This window comes from Orcinus orca, chromosome 10 (genome assembly GCF_937001465.1).
Source record: "Orcinus orca chromosome 10, mOrcOrc1.1, whole genome shotgun sequence".
Classification (NCBI taxonomy): domain Eukaryota; kingdom Metazoa; phylum Chordata; class Mammalia; order Artiodactyla; family Delphinidae; genus Orcinus; species Orcinus orca.
In genome coordinates, this window is record NC_064568.1 from 77,928,473 (window position 1) to 77,947,166 (window position 18,694).

The window sequence follows — 18,694 nt, forward strand, 5'->3', positions numbered from 1 at the left end:
GTTGGTGATGATGGAGAGTGCAAACAGAGAGTTACAGGCACAAGTGCTTTTCAAGGAACCCAAGGTGAAGGCCAATTATGCATAGTGGGCTAATATGGCAGAATGGTCAATCCAAAACTAATTTTAAAATACTTCCTAATTGTGCTAGGCCCACTACTAGTTGCTAAAGATACAAAAACAGTAAGTTGATCCTTTCTAATGAAAGCTCTGCAGCCTAACATGGAAGTAAATATAGGCATGTAAACAAGGATAAGCAAAAAGGAAAATCAGTCGTTCTTGGGTTTAGAAGTCATTAAAAATTTCCATAGAGCAAGAGGCATTTAAGCTTTGAAAATCAGAACAAAGCAGAGACAGAAGGGAATCTCTAGGAAAAGAAATATCATGAGACATGAAACAGCCTTATATATCTGGCCACATAGAAGTTTGGTTTTGGTCTGAGCAAAGAATGTGAAGGAAATTGGAATTAGAGGCTGCACAGAGATGAAGCCCACAGGCCTCCTTTGACAGACATGTCTCCCTTGGCCAGACTGCTATAGACACACAGCAGTGCTGACCTGAGTGAGTACATGGTGTGTTGATAACCTTGTTTGGATAGGGTGGGGAATACAGGAACTCACATAACCTGCTGCTGCTTTAAGGTTCTCATCTTTCAGGATAAGGTTAAGAAGAATGAGCAGAAAGGGCAAAGGGATAAACAGACTGGAATAAATAATAAACCAAAAAGAAAGATCACAGGGGGAATAGAAAGGAGGAAGCACAAACACTTGGAAATCATAGAAAGATGGTCCCTCTCTGAGGATTAAACTCATCAGTAAATAATCAAAGGAGAAAGAATGTCTCCTAGTCCCAACAGAAACACTCTTTACTTAGTTTACTACATAGAGATATTGAGTCATCTTAGAGAATCATCTTAGAGAGAAAGCTTATCAATGGTGGTGGCCAACACAGAATGAATGGTAAGGTCTAGCAATGTGAGCATCTGTATTGGGTACACAGAACTTCCCAAGGGAGAATGACACTGAATCTGGGAGGCACGGGTGGGCATTTTGGCATCATTCTTTGTGGGAAACAAGGAAATCCATCAGACATCACTGTGGGTTTTTTTGTTTGCTTGTTTGTTTTAAATTTATTTATTTTATTTATTTTTGGCTGCATCGGGTCTTCATTGCTGTGTGCGGGTGTTCTCTAGTTGCGGTGAGCGCAGGCTCTAGGTGTGCGGGCTCAGTAGTTGAAGCACACGGGCTCTGTAGTTGTGGCGTACAGGCTTAGTTGCTTCCGCAGCATGTGGGATCTTCCCGGACCAGGGCTCGAACCCGTGTCCCCTGCACTGGCAGGCGGATTCTTAACCACAGTGCCACCAGGGAAGTCCTAAAAAGTTAGACTTGACGGAACTCGGCGGTCTCTGTGAGACGGGAGGGCGCATTCATCACTGGCACCACCAGCGCTTCCCACCCCGCCCTGCTGGTCTGCCTGCCTGCGTCAGGGATCACATGCTGCCTCACTGTGTTTTAATTTATGTTCATCACATAGCCCTCTGAGTCTTTTTTATATATCTTGAGAAAGGGAAGCCTAGCTAGTGTAAACCACTTTTTGAAAAGGTTACCAGAACAGAGATTCTGGCTAACATATTACCCTTGTCAACCTAGTTAACGGGATTCTTTCACTGAGAATCTAGTTTTGTCACTGTGTTTTTATAGTACAATTTTTTGACCTGTAAGACAGCCATTCTAACCCTAGAATACAGTAAAATTACAATTACTTCTACCCTTTGGAGCCTCTTGGCAGTCTTACTTAGTTCTCATGACAGAGATACAACCTCACTGCCTCCATCCTTTTGGATTTTCTGCATCTTAAAAATAGGTTAACTTGTCTGCAAGAGAGAAAGTTAAGGTCTTAAGTAGACATCCTGCCTCTAGGAATACTTCAACAAAAAGACTACAGGCTGTCTGTGGATATAACAGTTGATCAAAGCACAGCCACTCACACTGTAAGATACACTTAGTTCACCTCAAGTTTAGTTTCTACCTTCCATTTTATTATGAAAGAGACACTATAGGATGGTAGAGGATGGGCAGTTTTCAAACATTTTTGTTTTTTTTTAATTCACAGGAATTTTTCCTCAAACTAGATATCTATGGAGACTTGTCATGTAAAAATATCAGAAGAAAGTTTCTGTTCGGAAGCAGGAAGGAGCAGCCGGGACTTCTGGGGGCTTAATTCTTTCTGAGGCCCATTGCACCCCCAGCACATCCCGAGGACTCCCCAGGGCCGAGTTTGAGAACTGCTAACAGAGTCAAGGAACCTGGGAGGGAAAATCAAGTAATACAGGTTCTGACCTTGGCTCCTCTCCAGGCTTGAGAATAGTTCTCATGAACTAGTTTCATGAACTAAATATTTCCTCATTTAATGGCAACAGCTGCCCTACTTTCCTCTGGGTGAACAGGAAGCCATCTGCATGATCAAATGGCCAATGGGATACTTTTAAGGTACATGACGCACCAAACAAAAGATACAACATTTCGACTATATTCTCATGTTTGGAAATTCAAAATCTCCTCATTACATAAACACTTTCAATGGTTTTGTTTAAAAGCCATGGTTCTAAAATTTTTCAGAGAACATGTACAATTTCAGATTTTTATCCATTTCTAATAAAAATCTCCTTCATGTCTGCTGTGAGCTAGTGAAATTACAAGTCATTCATTCAAGAAATAATTATTGAGCACTTCTTATTCGCAAAACATTGTTCCAACACAGTAAACTTTATTATAAAGTTGCCCTGACCCTTGACTTTGACGGAGGAAAGGAAGAGGAAGGTGACTGAATTATAGAGTGAATCTAGCAACTTGCAGTTAATTATTATGAGTCCTTATTATATGCATCACAGTTTCACCCCAAAATCTGCAAGTTAGGTGCCTTTCACTGGTTTCTCTTTGTGTGTGTGTGTGTGTGTGTGTGTGTGTGTGTGTGTGTGTGTGTGTGTGTGTGTGATTTTGATTGGTTTTCATTCAATGAAATGAGCCATCTAATCTGTTTCTCCCCAAATTCACCACTTTTTATTTTTTTTGCTAAAATGTAGTTTAACCTACTCTTATATCCAGTCCTTTCTGATAAAATTATCTCCTTTTCCTTCATTATTTCGTTTATATCATTGACTATTATGGTTATACTCTATGTTTTTTATTATCTCAAACACTATTAGTAAATTTTCTTAACTAATACTTTGCTGATTTATATTATTAAGTATGATACTTAGTTTAGGATGTTCCACTTAACATTGAAACAATCACTAGAAGTATCACTGGCCAGGACATATTCTTATTCCATTTGGGCCAAGTCAGTGTGAGAAGCAGTAGGAAAAGTAGCAGCATCTTCTTTATATTAAATTCAAACTCAGGTTATAACTTCTCTAAGGGTACAGAGTGATATCTATAAGCCAAGGCTTGAATAATAGAGTTTGGCCTTGGTCTGGATGAAGGCACTGCTCTCTCATTACAAAGAAAATCAATCACGATGACACACAGATATTTGATGCATTCACAAACCACCGTGTTCCAGGAAGGCAGGTGAAAATCAGTGTACAAGGATTCTTCAATTCTTGGAAGCCCAAGGCTGGCCTCTAGGACCCTCAAACCAATGCAGGATTAATCTCATTTTTCTCTGCTAATTTTCAATGACTGGGTATGAAAATACTGGCTTGGAAATGAATTGAATCTTGGAAATAAGTCTCTAGTTTGTAAATGAACTTTATCTGGCTGAGACTTTGCTTTTCCTCAGAAAAGCAATGGCATAGCCTTAATGCATTTTCACCCTTCAAGTTTCAGGAGTTTGAATTGCAATTTTTACCTTGATGCAGCACTGCAGAAAATCCTGATCTGGTTGGCAACTGCAGCTCTTCTGCATCAGGAATATTTTTTTCTTGAACATTCTCATATGACAATCAAGTCAACTTCAATTAATGAGGATAGCTAGGGTTGCTTGTGATAGATGCATATTTGAGGAAGGCTTAGATGTCCACACTGGAGAAGTGGTAGAAGCTGACATAGGAACAGTTCTACCATATACCGGATAAATTGATGTCTCTCTCCTTTCCCTGTCTGCTTAAATATTCAAGCCTAATTCACTATCTGATTTAAGAAGTAAAAAAGCAAGGGCATAACATATTAGAAAGCATAAGGCTTAATTACAAATCTTTCCATTTTAAAAGTCTAAACTAGCACATCACCTACCCTTGAGATAAACACAATCACCAAAATGGGCCCATATGCTTTTCACCCTGAGTAAAATTTTGCTATATAAATACTCTTCCTCATTCCTAAACTCCAACTACCATGGGAGGAAGCTCATTAGCAGTAAAAAGTGCAACAGATGGAGGTGGATTCAAAAGAAAATAAGAATCTTAAGGAGTCAGGATATAATTATTAGTAATGTTGGACAGTGCTTCACAATAAAAACTACATACTAGTCAATGCTACCTCAAATGCTTGGCATAAAATTCAGCTTCTTACTTGTTATGCCAAGATCTGTTCCCTTCCCACCTCCTTCAAAAGGTCTACAAAACCCAGTTAGTGAGACAACATCTTAACTTGTTAAAAACTTCTGTTCTGGGAGGTCCATTTCACAGCTACAAAAAGAACAGAGATCAATATAAAGAAATGAAATCTGAAGAATAACATATAAAAAATAAGGACATTAAGATATCTAAGCTAAAGACAACCAAAAGTTAAGCCTCTCTTGCAAAAGTCAACATTTGTAAAATGCATGCTATGGGCACTTTGGACTAGACACTTGAAAAGATGACAAGTAGACCCAGTTCCAGCTCCCAATGAGCCAAAAACCTAGATAGCATATAGCCTAAGTGTCAAATGAATGATTCACTGATTAAGGAGCAAAGGTGGAAAAGATGTTAAGGACCAATCAGTCCGACTTCCTCATCTTATGAAAGAAAAAACATGGGAGGCCCAAGGAGAAGTCACCTGAATGGACAGGGACTTGACTGGGCTCCAGGTCTTCTGACTCCAAGCCTCTAAACAGAGAGATATTTTCACATCATTGACCAACATTTTCCCAAAGAAGATGATTATTTATCACCAAGAGCAGGGTGGCTGCAACTGACATAGCTAAAAAATAGCTCCAATAAGAGAGCTTCTAACAATAGGGTCATTTGGGGCAGGTTTTGATAGGTTTAATGACCCCGAGTAAAACAGGTCCTGTGGCAAAACTAACTTATTGAGAAACATTTCAAAACCCTTAATATAATCATTAAAAAATTTTAGCCAACCATCAAACCTTAGAGGGCTCATTATACGCCAAACACTGTGCTGGTCGAAGTCGAGGAAAATAAAAGTGCCCAAGAAGTAATACCTTATGTCCCTGGCAATACCTTCCCCTTCGTAAATCCAGATTCTGTCTCCAGCAGAACCAAGAGGAGCAGCTACCCATGCTTCTGACGAGTTCTCCCAGTTGCCTCCCTATTAACAAATCCTTACCTATCACCACGTCTCCTTAAGACATTAGTCCAAGGAAGTTTCTAGACAGTGTGTTTTCTAAAAATTTTGATTGTGGCCCGCATTAGGCAATATATCTTACATCATGTCTATTATACACATGTATATTAAACTGAAACAAAAGTACGATGCAATAACACTTTACTATGTGCAACACCTTTTGATATTTCCTATCCTTTTCTACTCTCTTTTCTTCCCCATAAGTGAAATATAAACATGGATCATGATACACTAAATTAAATGACTCTCTAATAGACTATAACCCATTTGAGAAACGCTAACAGACCATTCATTCATTAATTCCACATATATTTGTTAAGTGCCAACCCGAGGCCAGTACTGTTTGAAGTATTTGGAAAACAGCGGTGAATGGAAAAATAAAAATTTACATCCTTTGGGGGCTTACGTTCTATGGCGGGGAAAACAAGTCAAAAAGTAAGTATACTGTATGTTAGATAATGACGAGCTCTAAGGAGAAAACTGAATCAGAGAGGGAGAAAGGGAGTACTGATGAAGCACTTGTCGTTTTTGATAGAGTGGCCAGGAAAGTCCCCACTGAGAAGGTGCCATTTGTATAAAGACCTGCAGGAGGTAAGGAAACATCTGAGGAAGAGCCTTCCAGGTGTACAGGAGAGACAGACAGGCTGAACCTGAGGTCAGAAGGTTAGCAGATGCCAGATTTGTTGGGCCTTGGAGATCACGGAATATCTATGTCTGTTAAATTGGGTCCTTTGAATATCTAATGTCTTTAATCTAACATTTGTCTTCCATCCCCAAATGATCAAATCATAGCCATTGTCATCAGTAATAATCTCGTCTCAAAACCTTTATAGCAAGCATCTCTGGAATCCACCTCTATCTTTGCAGCTCACTCACATTACGACTGTGTGGTGATTGCACTTCCCAAAGGTGACCACAACAGTAGCTCCCACTCTACATGCTCTTCTGCAATGTGACTCTGCCACTCTTTCAGTTCTCTGCCACTGTCTTAAGAGGTGGAGTCCCACTGCCCTCCTCTGGGATCTGGGCTGGCCTTAGTGACTGGTACTCAGATGGTAGAATAGGGCTGATGTGATGCTATGGGACTTCTATGTCTAAGCCAGCCCTGAACTTTTGTCCTTCTCTTGTGCAAAACGTTTTCTTGGAGCCCTGAACCACCATATAGGAAGTCTGACTACCCCAGGAACACCATGCTGGAGAGGCCAAATTTAGATGCTATGCTCAACAGTTCCAGCTGAGATTCTCCTTCAGAAGTCCCAGACTTGGTACCAGCCATGAGAGCGAAGAAGCCATGTTGAAAACTGTTGTTCTAGACCCAACTATGCCAGACCTCAGATATTCAAGCCATCCTCAGCTGAGGCTCTAGAAATTCTAGAGGTGGGAGGAACTCACCTCACTGTGCCATTTCCAAAATACTGACCCACAGAATCCACAAGCCTAATCTAATGGTTGTTGCTTTATACTACCCAGTTTTGTGGTGTTTATTATACAGAAACAGATAACCAGAACAGACTCCAACCTAAGACAGTTCTCTGACCCCACGAAGAATATAATATTTTGAACTTATCAGTGTTTTACCACGCTGATGAGGCAGAATAAATCCTCGTTACCTTTACTGTTTGGCTTAGTTTATGTGGGAGAGACAGTTGATGCTCATAAAATAATCCATTTGCTCTCCTACATTTGCTATCCTCCCTCACAGTTAGTTTATGGCCATATGTCTAGTTCTGGCCAAGAGCATGTGATGAGAAGTAACTGAATCACTTTGGGTACAAGGTAGTTAATAAGTAGTGTGATTTCTCTAATTATTCCCTCATTTGTGTACATGCCGGGGAGCACAGACTCTGAGAAGGCAACATGTTGTAAGACAGAGGCATCCTAAATCCCTGAATCTCTGGTGGAAAAGAGTTTCCAAAGAGAGCTTCCCGACCCACACCAAACTGTGATATGAGCAAGAAGTTAATCTTTGTTTTCTTAAACTAAATGGATTTAAGGCATTATTTGTTACTGCAACATGGTCTAGCTGATCCTAACTATTACAACGTTCATGATCTGTCATTACAGTCACTCTTTTGCATACACTATAAACCCTCTTTTTTTTTTTTCTGGGAATTTCTTTCCGATTAAATTCATCTCAATGCCTACTCAACTCCTCCCCCAAGCAGCTATATATGGCCGGAGGGGGGACCAACTCAGCAACCACGCTAACTGATTTCTTTTTTTAAATTCATGCACGTAAATGTCAAGGAGATCCCTGTGCTTCCTAGTTATTCACCTAAATTTTATTCTTTATCTCCAACTTTCTGAAGTGACTCTTTAAGAATCCCTTCACTTTCCTCAAATTAACGCCTCCTTCCCCAAATTTATTCTCAGCTGATGACTTGCTTCCTATTTTACTGACAAAGTTGAAGCCATAGAAGAGAATTTCCACGTGGTTCCACCCCGACATGTACCAATCTATCTGGATCTGTCCATATTTTCTGCCTTCCCTTTTCTTAACTGTAGATGAGAGCCGTCTAGGCTCTTATATAAAGCCAATGTTTCTAGCTGTGCTCTGAATCCCATCCTATCTCTCTCTCCTGCTCAATGACATTGCTTCTGCAATCTCTTCTCTCTGCTTTACTATGAAGCTTTCTCTACTGCACGTCATCCCCAACTGCATAAACCATTATTTCCCTTTAGTGCAAAAATTCCTTAGAAGAATTAGCTTTACTCACTGTCTTCACTTCCTATGCTCCAAGCTCTACTGAACCTCTTTAAATTACCTCAGCTCTCCTCTAAAGCAGCTCTTGCCAAAGTCATTCATGACCTTCAAATTCCTAAATCAGGGCTTCCCTGGTGGTGCAGTCGTTGAGAGTCCGCCTGCCAATGCAGGGGACGTGGGTTCGTGCCCCGGTCCGGGAAGATCCCACGTGCCGCGGAGCGCCTGGGCCCGTGAGCCATGGCCGCTGAGCCTGCGCGTCCGGAGCCTGTGCTCCGCAACGGGAGAGGCCACAGCAGTGAGAGGCCCGCGTACCGAAAAAAAAATATTCCTAAATCAAACGACCAATTCTCAGTTCTCACCGGACACAATTTCTTAGCAGCTATTGGAACAACTGATCTCTTGCTCCTTCATGAAACACCTTCTTGACTTGGCTGCTGGGACACTATTCTCTCTTGGTTCTGCTATGTCACTTGATAGCCTAATCCTTCTTAGTGTCATTTTCTGAATCACTTTCATCTGCCCAATCATAAGCGTTGGAATACTCCTGGGCTCAGATTTTAGACGACTTCTATTTTCCATCAGTGTTTATCCTTCCAGTTGATCTTATCAGAGTCCATGGCTTTCATTATTAGGTATGTCATGATGAATCCAAAATTTATATTTTCAGCTCCAACTTAATAGATTTTACTTCTGAACCTGATCTGTATACTGTCTTATATCGCCAATTCCACATTTTCCCACTTGGATACTTAATAGGCACCTGAGCACATGGAAAACGAAACTCTTGTATTTCCCCCACAACTTATTCCTCCCACGATCTCCCTGTGACAGTAAATGGCAACTGCTTTCGATTAGTTATTCAGTCCTCAAAGCTCGGGGTCATCCGTGACTCCTCTTTCTCTTACATACCATATCCACTCCTTCAGCAAATCCTGTGAATTCCATTTTCCAGTATTGTATCCTGAGTCTAATCCCTTTTTACCTCTGTCACTGCTCCCATGCTATTTCAAGCCACCATTATAACCCATGAAGATTTTGCAATAACCTCTCACCTATGTATGAGTTATAACCTATAACCATTCTTGCTCCATTGAGACTCATTTCCATAAAATGTAAGTCAGATCACACTCTCATCTCAAAATGCTTCAGATAGCTTACCATCTTAAGTATTAAGTTCTCTGTGCCCTATGTGACCTGGCTGTATGCTACATTGCATAATACTCAGACAGGTGCCCACTCTGCTCCAGCCACACTCCCTTTCTTGCTCTTTTTTAACTTCACCAAGTAAGGTCCATCTCAAGGCTTTTGCATGGATAGTTCTCTTTGTCAAAGACACTCTTTTCTCAGTTAGTGCATGGCTCCTTCTTCAGTTTATTTGGCTCTCTGTTTCAAATTCACTTGTTTAGAAAGGCTTTTCTCTGACCACCTATGCTCTTTATCTCTTATCCTGTTTTATGATTATACTTTATATCACTTATCAATAATATAACACAGTTTATATTTATTTGTTTATTGTCTGGCACTTTCCCTTAGCAGGCTTAGAATGTAAGATCCACGTGGGCAACAACTTGATTAGTTCTGTTCAATACTTTTTACTCCAGGACATGGTAGGTGCTCAATAAATATTTGAATAAACTAATAAGTAAATGAATATGGAGTTCAGTTTTTGGATGATGAATGAGAAGGTCTCCTATCTGGAAACCCTGGGTTCACCTGAAAAAAACGAGTCATCTGCACATGTCCAGTGACATCAAGCTGACTAAAGTAAGACTCCTGGCATATAAAACAAACTCAGGATGGACAGCAAAAATAATAGTGAACCAAGGCTCCTAATGTCCCTGGCAACTACCCACAGAAGATCAGCAAGATACAGCAGGAGCCAGCTTGGCATCGGTGTGCGGTATTAGCCCATATTTCTCCTTCCAGAAAGAGGAAACACATCCACATAAAGCAAATGAGGTGAAAAAAAGGCCGACAATGAGTTATAAATTAAATTAGTGGCATTCTCATTGGTTTATGCTTGTATAGAGAAAGGCCATTAAGCTGGAGCTAAAAGGGGTCATTTTAAGCATTTTTAAAGAAATTATTATGAGTCTGGATTTCTCTCTCTGAAATCTTTTCTAGAGAGAATACACATGCTTATAATTATCTTCTTTTCTAAGCCTAAATATTGAACGTACAATTCAACAAACATACATTTACCTATAGGGACACCAGCCAAGATATAAAAATTGGTACAGGCTTTAAAAATGAAGGATTTGGAAGTACAGAATACATGCCTCTGAAATGACATTGGGGGTATTAACTGGATGAATGGTCAGAAAAAAGAACAAGCAGATGCAGTATTAAAGAAAGATAGTTGGTCAAAAATAGAATGGTTGAAGAGTAGAACACCTAAGCAACATACCCAGCTTCAGGGATAAGTTCTAATGAGGATGAATGGCTTGAATCTTGGAGCATAATGAAGTGAATATTCACTACCTTAAAGAAATCTTTGTAGGAAGATAGGAATAGAAATAGAGGTTTATAAAAAGAGTTGGGCTTCTTTTCCTTACACCCAACTAACACTGGATTATGCAGTTTTGACACAATGTAAACTAATTCATCAAAGGACTACTTTTAAACAATGCTGTGTGTACCACCAGAAGGTATGTATCTGCCAAACTCAGCTCTCAATCTCTCAATCTCTCTCTCTCTCTCTCTCTCTCTCTCTCACACACACACACACACACACACACACACACACACACACACACACACACACACAGAGTCAATAAAGGAGAATGGAGGTTAGAAGTTTGAAGATAATACAAACCTTCAAGGTTTTTACAAAAGAATGATCAAATTCTAACTTCAGTTGAAGAATGAAATGAACAATGTAGGAACTTCAAAATTTAAGACTGAAGAGTCCAAATCCTTCATTTAATAGATGAAAACCTGGGGTTTCCCTGGTGGTGCAGTGGTTAAGAATCTGCTTGCCAATGCAGGGAACATGGGTTCGATCCCTGGCCAGGGAAGATCCCACATGCCACAGAGCAACTAAGCCCGTGCGCCACAACTACTGAGCCTGAGCCCAAGAGCCACAACTACTGAGTCTGCGTACCACAACTACTGATGCCCGCGTGCCTAGAGCCTGTGCTCTGCAACAAGAGAAGCCATGACAATGAGAAGCCCGCACACCGCAACGAAGAGTAGCCCCCGCTCGCCACAACTAGAGAAAGCCTGTGCACAAGCGACGAAGACCCAACACAGCCAAAAATAAAAACAAATAAACAAATTTTAAAAAATAGATGAAGAACTGGGACAAAGGGACTATACCTAACTTGCCCAACAAAACATACAAAGTTAGTGGAAAAGCTGGGATGGAAACCCAGATGTCCTAGCTCTGTGGCATATCCCTTTTATTTCACTAGTTCTCCATTTTGGTATCTTTACCATTATGATCATTTTACAAACAAAACAAAACACAACAAAACCAACTCCCCCTTGATGGAGCAAATATCTTAAGTAAGTGTATATTTATAGGTCTACTGTTGTTATGTTTTCAGAACATAGCAGGAAGGTTCTTCTAAGATTATTGTAAGAAGTTGAAGTGCAGGAATACTGAAAAGTAACCATTTACCAGGCTTCTGGAGTCTGCACCGACCCTGTCCAGGGCTGATTTGTGATTATAAAGATGACTGAGAGAGGAGAAAATGTGAAAAGTGTGTGTTTTAGGGTTTGGACATTTACCTCACTGTGGCTTTCAGTGTTCTTATTATTTCTTTAAGGAATGAAAATACCACTGATTTAGTATCTGAACCTAGAATACAATTCAGCATCACTGGAGACAATTTTTCTCCTTATTTGTATGAAATATAATTCTATACATTATAGAATTTTCCTGATAAATCTTTCCACTACCTAATTAGATTGCCACCAGTTTTAGAAAAAGCCCTCTTGGCTCTAAGGTGCCTAATTTGTCCATCTCGAATGATCCATGTTTCACTTGTGAATCATGCTGCATGATTCATATGAATCTTATATTATTAAGTTAAAAGACTGAGCCCACAAAACATAACAAGTGTAAATGGTTCAAATCTAGACCTATCCTTGTCACTGGTGAAAAAAAAATTTCATATATTTCTTTAGCAAATAGAAAAACTTTTTGTTAACAAGATGAACATGCATTTAAACATGATATGCAGAATGCAAGAAAGAGTTTCAATTTCTTGAAGCCAAGGGCTGTTTCTTATTCATCACTGAATCCACTGCACGTAACACACCAGCTTAACGACTAAAACTCGATGATACTTATTGAGTGTCTACCCTGTCGTATTACCTTTAGGTACATTCTATTACGTTCAGAAAACAATTCTTTGACTTATTTTTTATCCTCATCATTATTATCCAATCATTATCCTCATTTTATTTTTTTAAGTGATAATAAGCATAGCTGCTTTATTATTATTATCATTGTTATTACTATTTAGTTTTAAGTAGAAATATTGCTGTACCATAGAGGTCAAATTGGAACTGGCTTTTCATTTATCCTCATTTTATACAAGAGGAAACTGAGACTTACCGAGATGAGCTAACAGGGCCACAGTGAAGATGGGTTTCCAGATAAATCCACTTTGCAACGTTGTTCTTGAAAACGTTCGTTTAGGTCAAAATGAAAAGGGCCCAGGTCACCTGGAAGACTTTAACTGCATGCCTACGTCTTTTTTACTTAGTAATAAAGCTATAATTTAGGGCTGATATTAACCTGGGAAGGGAAAAGCAATTATTTTACAGCTGAAGACTCCCCTGTGCATGTCAGTTCACCATCTAGAGGCCATTTTCACAGTTTATCCTTTGCTGCATGTATGGAATTGTACCACTTCTGACAGAACTCTTCAGTGGCACCACAAATAATCACTGTCATCATCTCTATTCTGATAAGTTCCATCAATCTTGTTGATGAACCATCACTCACTTTTCTTCCCAGACTTGATCTTCTCTTTTGCAAGAAACACACACATGTGCACGCGCGCATGTGCACACACACACACACACACACTCACATACCATTTTCTAGACCGTTTAAGTATGTCTGGGAAAAATGTACAAGAAAGGATAATCTTGACTGAAGATACTCATGAATTGTTTTCAACAGACACCAAAAAGTTAGAGGCCACATCTTTAAGTGGCTGCAGAAAAATTTTAAATAGAGGTGAGGAAATGGAGTACATTCTCTGCAAAAACTCTGAAATGAATTAATAAACAAAGTCTAATGAAGAAGGTCTTTGAAATTAGAACCTATCGGTGGCTCTCAGAATTTTCATCCCGTGATATCCACTCTTCATCACCATCAGTTTGAGGATGCAACACTACTATGAACCACAAAAATCTGTGTGAAACAGGTTTTGGACCTCCTTAACTTCGTACCCCATGATCTTTAACCTATAATTTTTGAAGAAGCTGAGTAGAAGCTTACAATAGTTTGTACTTTAAAAACACTGGACAGCATTAAAGTCCCTGGCATAAATGAGGTGCCTTGGTCAGCCTAAAATTTACTGAAAAAGGCCTAATCAGGTAAAACAGACAGCACCCCAGGTAAAATTTCACAACATCACACAGACATACCAATGCAAAATTAAAACAGATTTCCACCTGAGAATTCAAGAAATGTACTACCTTGCCCCAAACCGGTAAGAAGACGATTACCACAAGGATGGATAGTTACCCATGGCAAAGAACGGGATTCCCAGCAGGGTGGAGTTGTACTTTCCGTCGGTGATGAAGAAGATCCCAGCTGCGGTGACGACGGAGATGCACACGGTGAGCACCCCCAGGAGGCCCAGGAAGGGCTTGCCGCGCAAGCAGTCCTTCATGGAGCTGGAGAGGGTGGCTGTGGTCAGGATCAGCACGAGGCTCACGAGGACCTGGCTTCTGGCCAGGATGCTGGTCTTATGAAAGTCTCTCCAGAGGCTGAAGGACGCTAAGGAGTATAGCTGGAGGTCCCGGTGCTCCTCCTGGAGCTTCCTCATAAGCTTACAGAACTCATTCTCCCACTTCTCCCCTATGAGGTCTTGGGTGGCAGAGCCATAGGTCTGGAGGTAGTAGGTGATTTGAATGGCTCTGGCTGACTTGACCCGCTGGTCCTTGCTGTTCGGCACTTCCACTACCCCGCCCAGTTGGTGTCCAATAAAACTGTTCCTCCCATCCTTGAAAACAGAAAAAGGGGAGGCTGAAGTTACCAGCGGGATGCGCATTCCAGAGAACAGAGTCTTACTCTAAGTGAAGGGGCACAAAAGGCAGAGGTAGACTCCAGCGACTGTGGAACTGATGTGGGTGGAGTGGCATGTTAGGATTTTATACTCAACTCTTTGGAGCTCCATGGGATACCATGCAAAATGATCGGAATTAAAAAGGATGCAAAGAGCGTTGTGAAGTTATACAAGACTTGCCACATGCATAGGAAAATGTACATACATATTATTTCGATCTCATCCATACCCTCATTCTCACCATTTCCTTCTGTAACAATCTATTATAACTCCTTTATGCAGGATCAAGTTTAATCATTCAGTTTCAGCCAAAAGTGAAGCATGGCATGAGTTAACAACTTTTCAAAAATTAAAATAATAATGTGTTTAATAAATACATGCTCAACTTTCTAGGGTTAACACACACACATACTAACACACACACACACCTACACTAACACACACACACCTACATTAACACACACGCACCTACATTAACACACACACACAAACATTACAAACATCCATTGTTCTTTGTACTCTGGGGGTACAGCTGTGTATTGCAGAACAAGTAGAAGAAAATACTGGGTTTTTTTTTACAAATAATTTAATAGTATTGACATGTTTTCTAAATATAATGTGAGCACCTGTTCACTCACTACAACATTCCCTTTAAATACCTGCTCCAGTTGTAGGTTGACCAGAAAGCACAGTGGACAAACCCCCCAAATGAGACTAAGATTTCAGGTGGGGTTGTCAAAAGTCATCTCAATTTCAGGATTTCACATGAAGTAGAGTAGACAAGATCATAAGAGTAGGGTTTATAAGAGGGGCAATCACTCTTCTTTAAGGAAGACGAAAGGTGGACACTGAGTTGCTTAAACAGATTCAGAGCAGTAATTCTCAACCGTGTGCCTTAACACTCAGAAAGAAATCCCTGACAGCCATCGCCGAATTTGCCGCATCTGTCATGTACTCCAATGGCAATTTTTGTCAGATGGAATATCGAACCCAGTGGCAGGTTGCAGGATGGAGTCTGGTTCTGAAAAGGTGCATCGGGTCCCAGAAGAGACACAGGCACAAAGGTAAATGTATGCCATGAACAGCTTATGTGTTTGCTACATCAGGCAAGACATGACATGTTTCTCGTGAGGATTTAAAAGTGTAGAGTCAGAACAGGAAACAGAAAGGTAGTACAGAAGGGCAACAAACCCAACTGTGTGGTAACCACGGTTGTTTTCACAGAACCATGAGGCACTGTGTACTCAAGAGACACGTGTAACAAGTACTGTGGACTTAGTACCAGACACCTATATCTGGGGTACTTTTTATATTTGCATCAAAGCTGCCCTAGTACTTAAGAATGTGTTGAAACTCAAAAAGCTTGAGAAATTTACAGAGTGTACAAATATTGTTAGTAGGGACCATCAAGAATTGCAAGAAATTTTATAGTCACTCTATATACCCATTTTCCCCCTACATGTTAAATAAAAAGTCTTTCTATTTAATTCAACCTGACTAACTCTAAATGAACGATATATTTCTCAATAAGAATTTAATTTGAGGGTTTTTTCCCCGTTGCTTGGGGTTTCTCCCACTCCCCGTGGCATCTTTGTAATGTTCCTATCTTTTTTCCTTATAAAAAATCAAACTGAAATTCTGACTGTAGGTTCCCAAGGCTCTGTCTTGATTAAATTCTCTGGGGTCCCCCAGTGAGCTGCAGGTGGAAAGGTGGGGCAGCTTTGAGTAAGGAGGTGGAAATTCTGCCCTATCACTGAGAGACTGTGATGTATGATTTTCACTCTTTCAGTACAGGTCAAATTGCTCCTCAGTTGGGCTTGTTTATTTTTGTTTAAGCTTGGTGTAAGTTTTAGCTCCACCCCTGTTCCCACTTCTTTGAAATCCTATCTGTGATGCTGACATATTTTGGATTAAGATTACACTAGACAGAAGAAACTGAAAAAAAGGATAAAGTTTGTTTTTTTCTCTACCATCCTCTAATCTCTACATATACCTCTCTTCATCTGGCTTCCTACTGTTCCCAGACACTTATACCATCTCTTACTTTTCCCATACTTAGGGAAGTAGTCTCTAAAAAATAACCTGTGATTAGTTAAATACACCTCAGGGTGAATTCACTGAGTCAAATATTATGGAGTGTTTATTATATACCAGGCTTTCTTCTAGGCACAGGGAAATTACCAGCGAGCAAGATAGGGAAGCTGCCAGCTCTCAATAAGCACACATTCTAATAGAGGAGACAGGAAAGCAGCAATTAAGTGATTAACGAAGATTATTTCAGACAGAAATAGTAGGGAGAAGATAAAATAGGACTAAGTGCTGGGCAGGAGGTGTCTAGGTTAGATGGTGTGTTCAAAGTGTCCTCTAGAGCTAAGCCCTCTGTGAGGACGTAGACTTGGCCATAGAAGAATAGAGGAAAGCACCAGGCAGAGGGGGAGTAGTGCAAAGGCCTTGAGGTGAAAATGAACGTGGTGGTCTCAAGGAGCAGGAAGAAAGGCCAGAACAGCTGCAGCAGAGTTCAGGAAAAAAGTGGGAGGAGACAAGGCCTGAGGGCTTGGCCGGCAATAGGCCATGCAGGGCCTGGCAGGCCTGGCAAGGAGTTCTTATTTTACTCCTAGTGCAAACAGAAGCCAGTGAAAGGTTTTAGGTGCAGGAATGATGTGCTCTCATCCAGAACTGTCCAAGCAGGCTCTGGCTTCAATGTGAATATACTGAGGGAGAGCAGAAGTGGACCCAAGGATATGAATTAGAGACTTAAATTCATCTTATGTTAATGATGCCGGTTCAATTCATAGAATGATAGAGCTGAAAAATGTCTTCAATATTACGTAAACATTTATACTCAGATACTTATATCACTCATTTTATAGATGAGAAAAACTGAAACCCACAAGGGGAAGTGAACCAGCCAAGGGTTTCTTATCCAATTACTGAGAAATGCAGACTATATGTGCATGATGCCAGGTCACAGGATTCAGTGCTCTCTCCATTAATCCCACCTGACTCCTTATAAATCCAGGGAAGTTCTGCTCAGAGGATAATTACAGTATATGTTATATTCATTCCTTGTTTCTCCTACATAGAAGCACCTATGAGCTGGGAACTAATGAACTCTTCCACCACAAAATAGGAGAATAATCTCTAACAAATAATGTATAAAAGTGTATTTCCCAAGACTATATTGAGTAGGCTGATTGGGGCAATGGTTTGTACAAGATGTTCATTCAACAGAGCTTTCGAATGTCCAAAGACCTTGTTTATTTTATCCTGGTGCGTGGAGTAGGGCAGATTAAGAGAGAGAAATGCATTCAGTTTGTTACATTCATTTACACATAATGAGACGAAAGCCTATCTTTTATGAAGTCATTTTTGTAAGAAATGGAAGTGAGACAATTTCAAAATGGGGGTGGTGGTGGTGAGCAGCTAGCTAAACCCAGTGTAGACCAGCCATTTAAAAAATCTATATTTTGCCTTGTTTAAGATTTTGACTTTTGTCCAGACACATTATCAGCACCCTCTTTGATCCACCATAATCTCCAAATGAGGCCTGAGGGATGCATAAATCTTTGTTCTGCTGCTAACAATCCCTCAGAAATTTTGCGGTACGCGGGCCTCTCACTGTTGTGGCCTCTCCCGCTGCGGAGCACAGGCTCTGCACACGCAGGCTCAGCAGCCAGGGCTCATGGGCCCAGCCACTCCGCGGCATGTGGGGTCTTCCCGGACCGGGGCACGAACCCGTGTCCCCTGCATTGGCAGGCAGACTCTCAACCACTGCGCCACCAGGGAAGCCCCCTCAGAAATCTTTTTGATGACAGAAATGAGTAAAGACAGACAGAACTGCACTTACGTGAATAAATAACTTTAAAAATATTTCCTTTTTCAAATAATAGGAAGTACAAGTCCTCTTCCACTTTTATTGCACAAGCAAGCATGTGTCATAAGCTAGTGAATAGACAGGGGGACTTAGGGGGTACCTGGAAAGAGGATTTGCATGTATCATGGCCTGGAGGCAAAGAACGGCACATGATGTTCAAAGAACTGAAGGAAGTGATGGGATTGGAGGTTACAAAAAGAAGCAGGGCCTCTGCTGTAAAGGCCATGGAAGCTTTATTAAAAGAGCTGGACTTATTGTCCTGCAATAGGAAACCACTGGTGAGTTCTAAGCAGGGGAATGACATGATTTACTTTTGGGAGTGCTCTCTCATTGCACTGTGGAAAATGATTTAGGGAGT

At 40.6% G+C, this 18,694-nt stretch overlaps 1 protein-coding gene across 1 annotated transcript in view; it reads right to left on the bottom strand.

Annotated features, from left to right (window-relative positions):
- Positions 1–13,895: 13,895 nt before the first annotated feature.
- Positions 13,896–18,694, bottom strand: part of LOC101272082 (patched domain-containing protein 4) — a 51,589-nt gene continuing 46,790 nt past the window's right edge. Inside the window, exon 2 of the mRNA XM_004267502.3 lies at positions 13,896–14,399. Within this exon, the coding sequence (XP_004267550.2) occupies positions 13,896–14,399 (504 nt within the window). The remainder of the gene's footprint in view (positions 14,400–18,694) is intronic.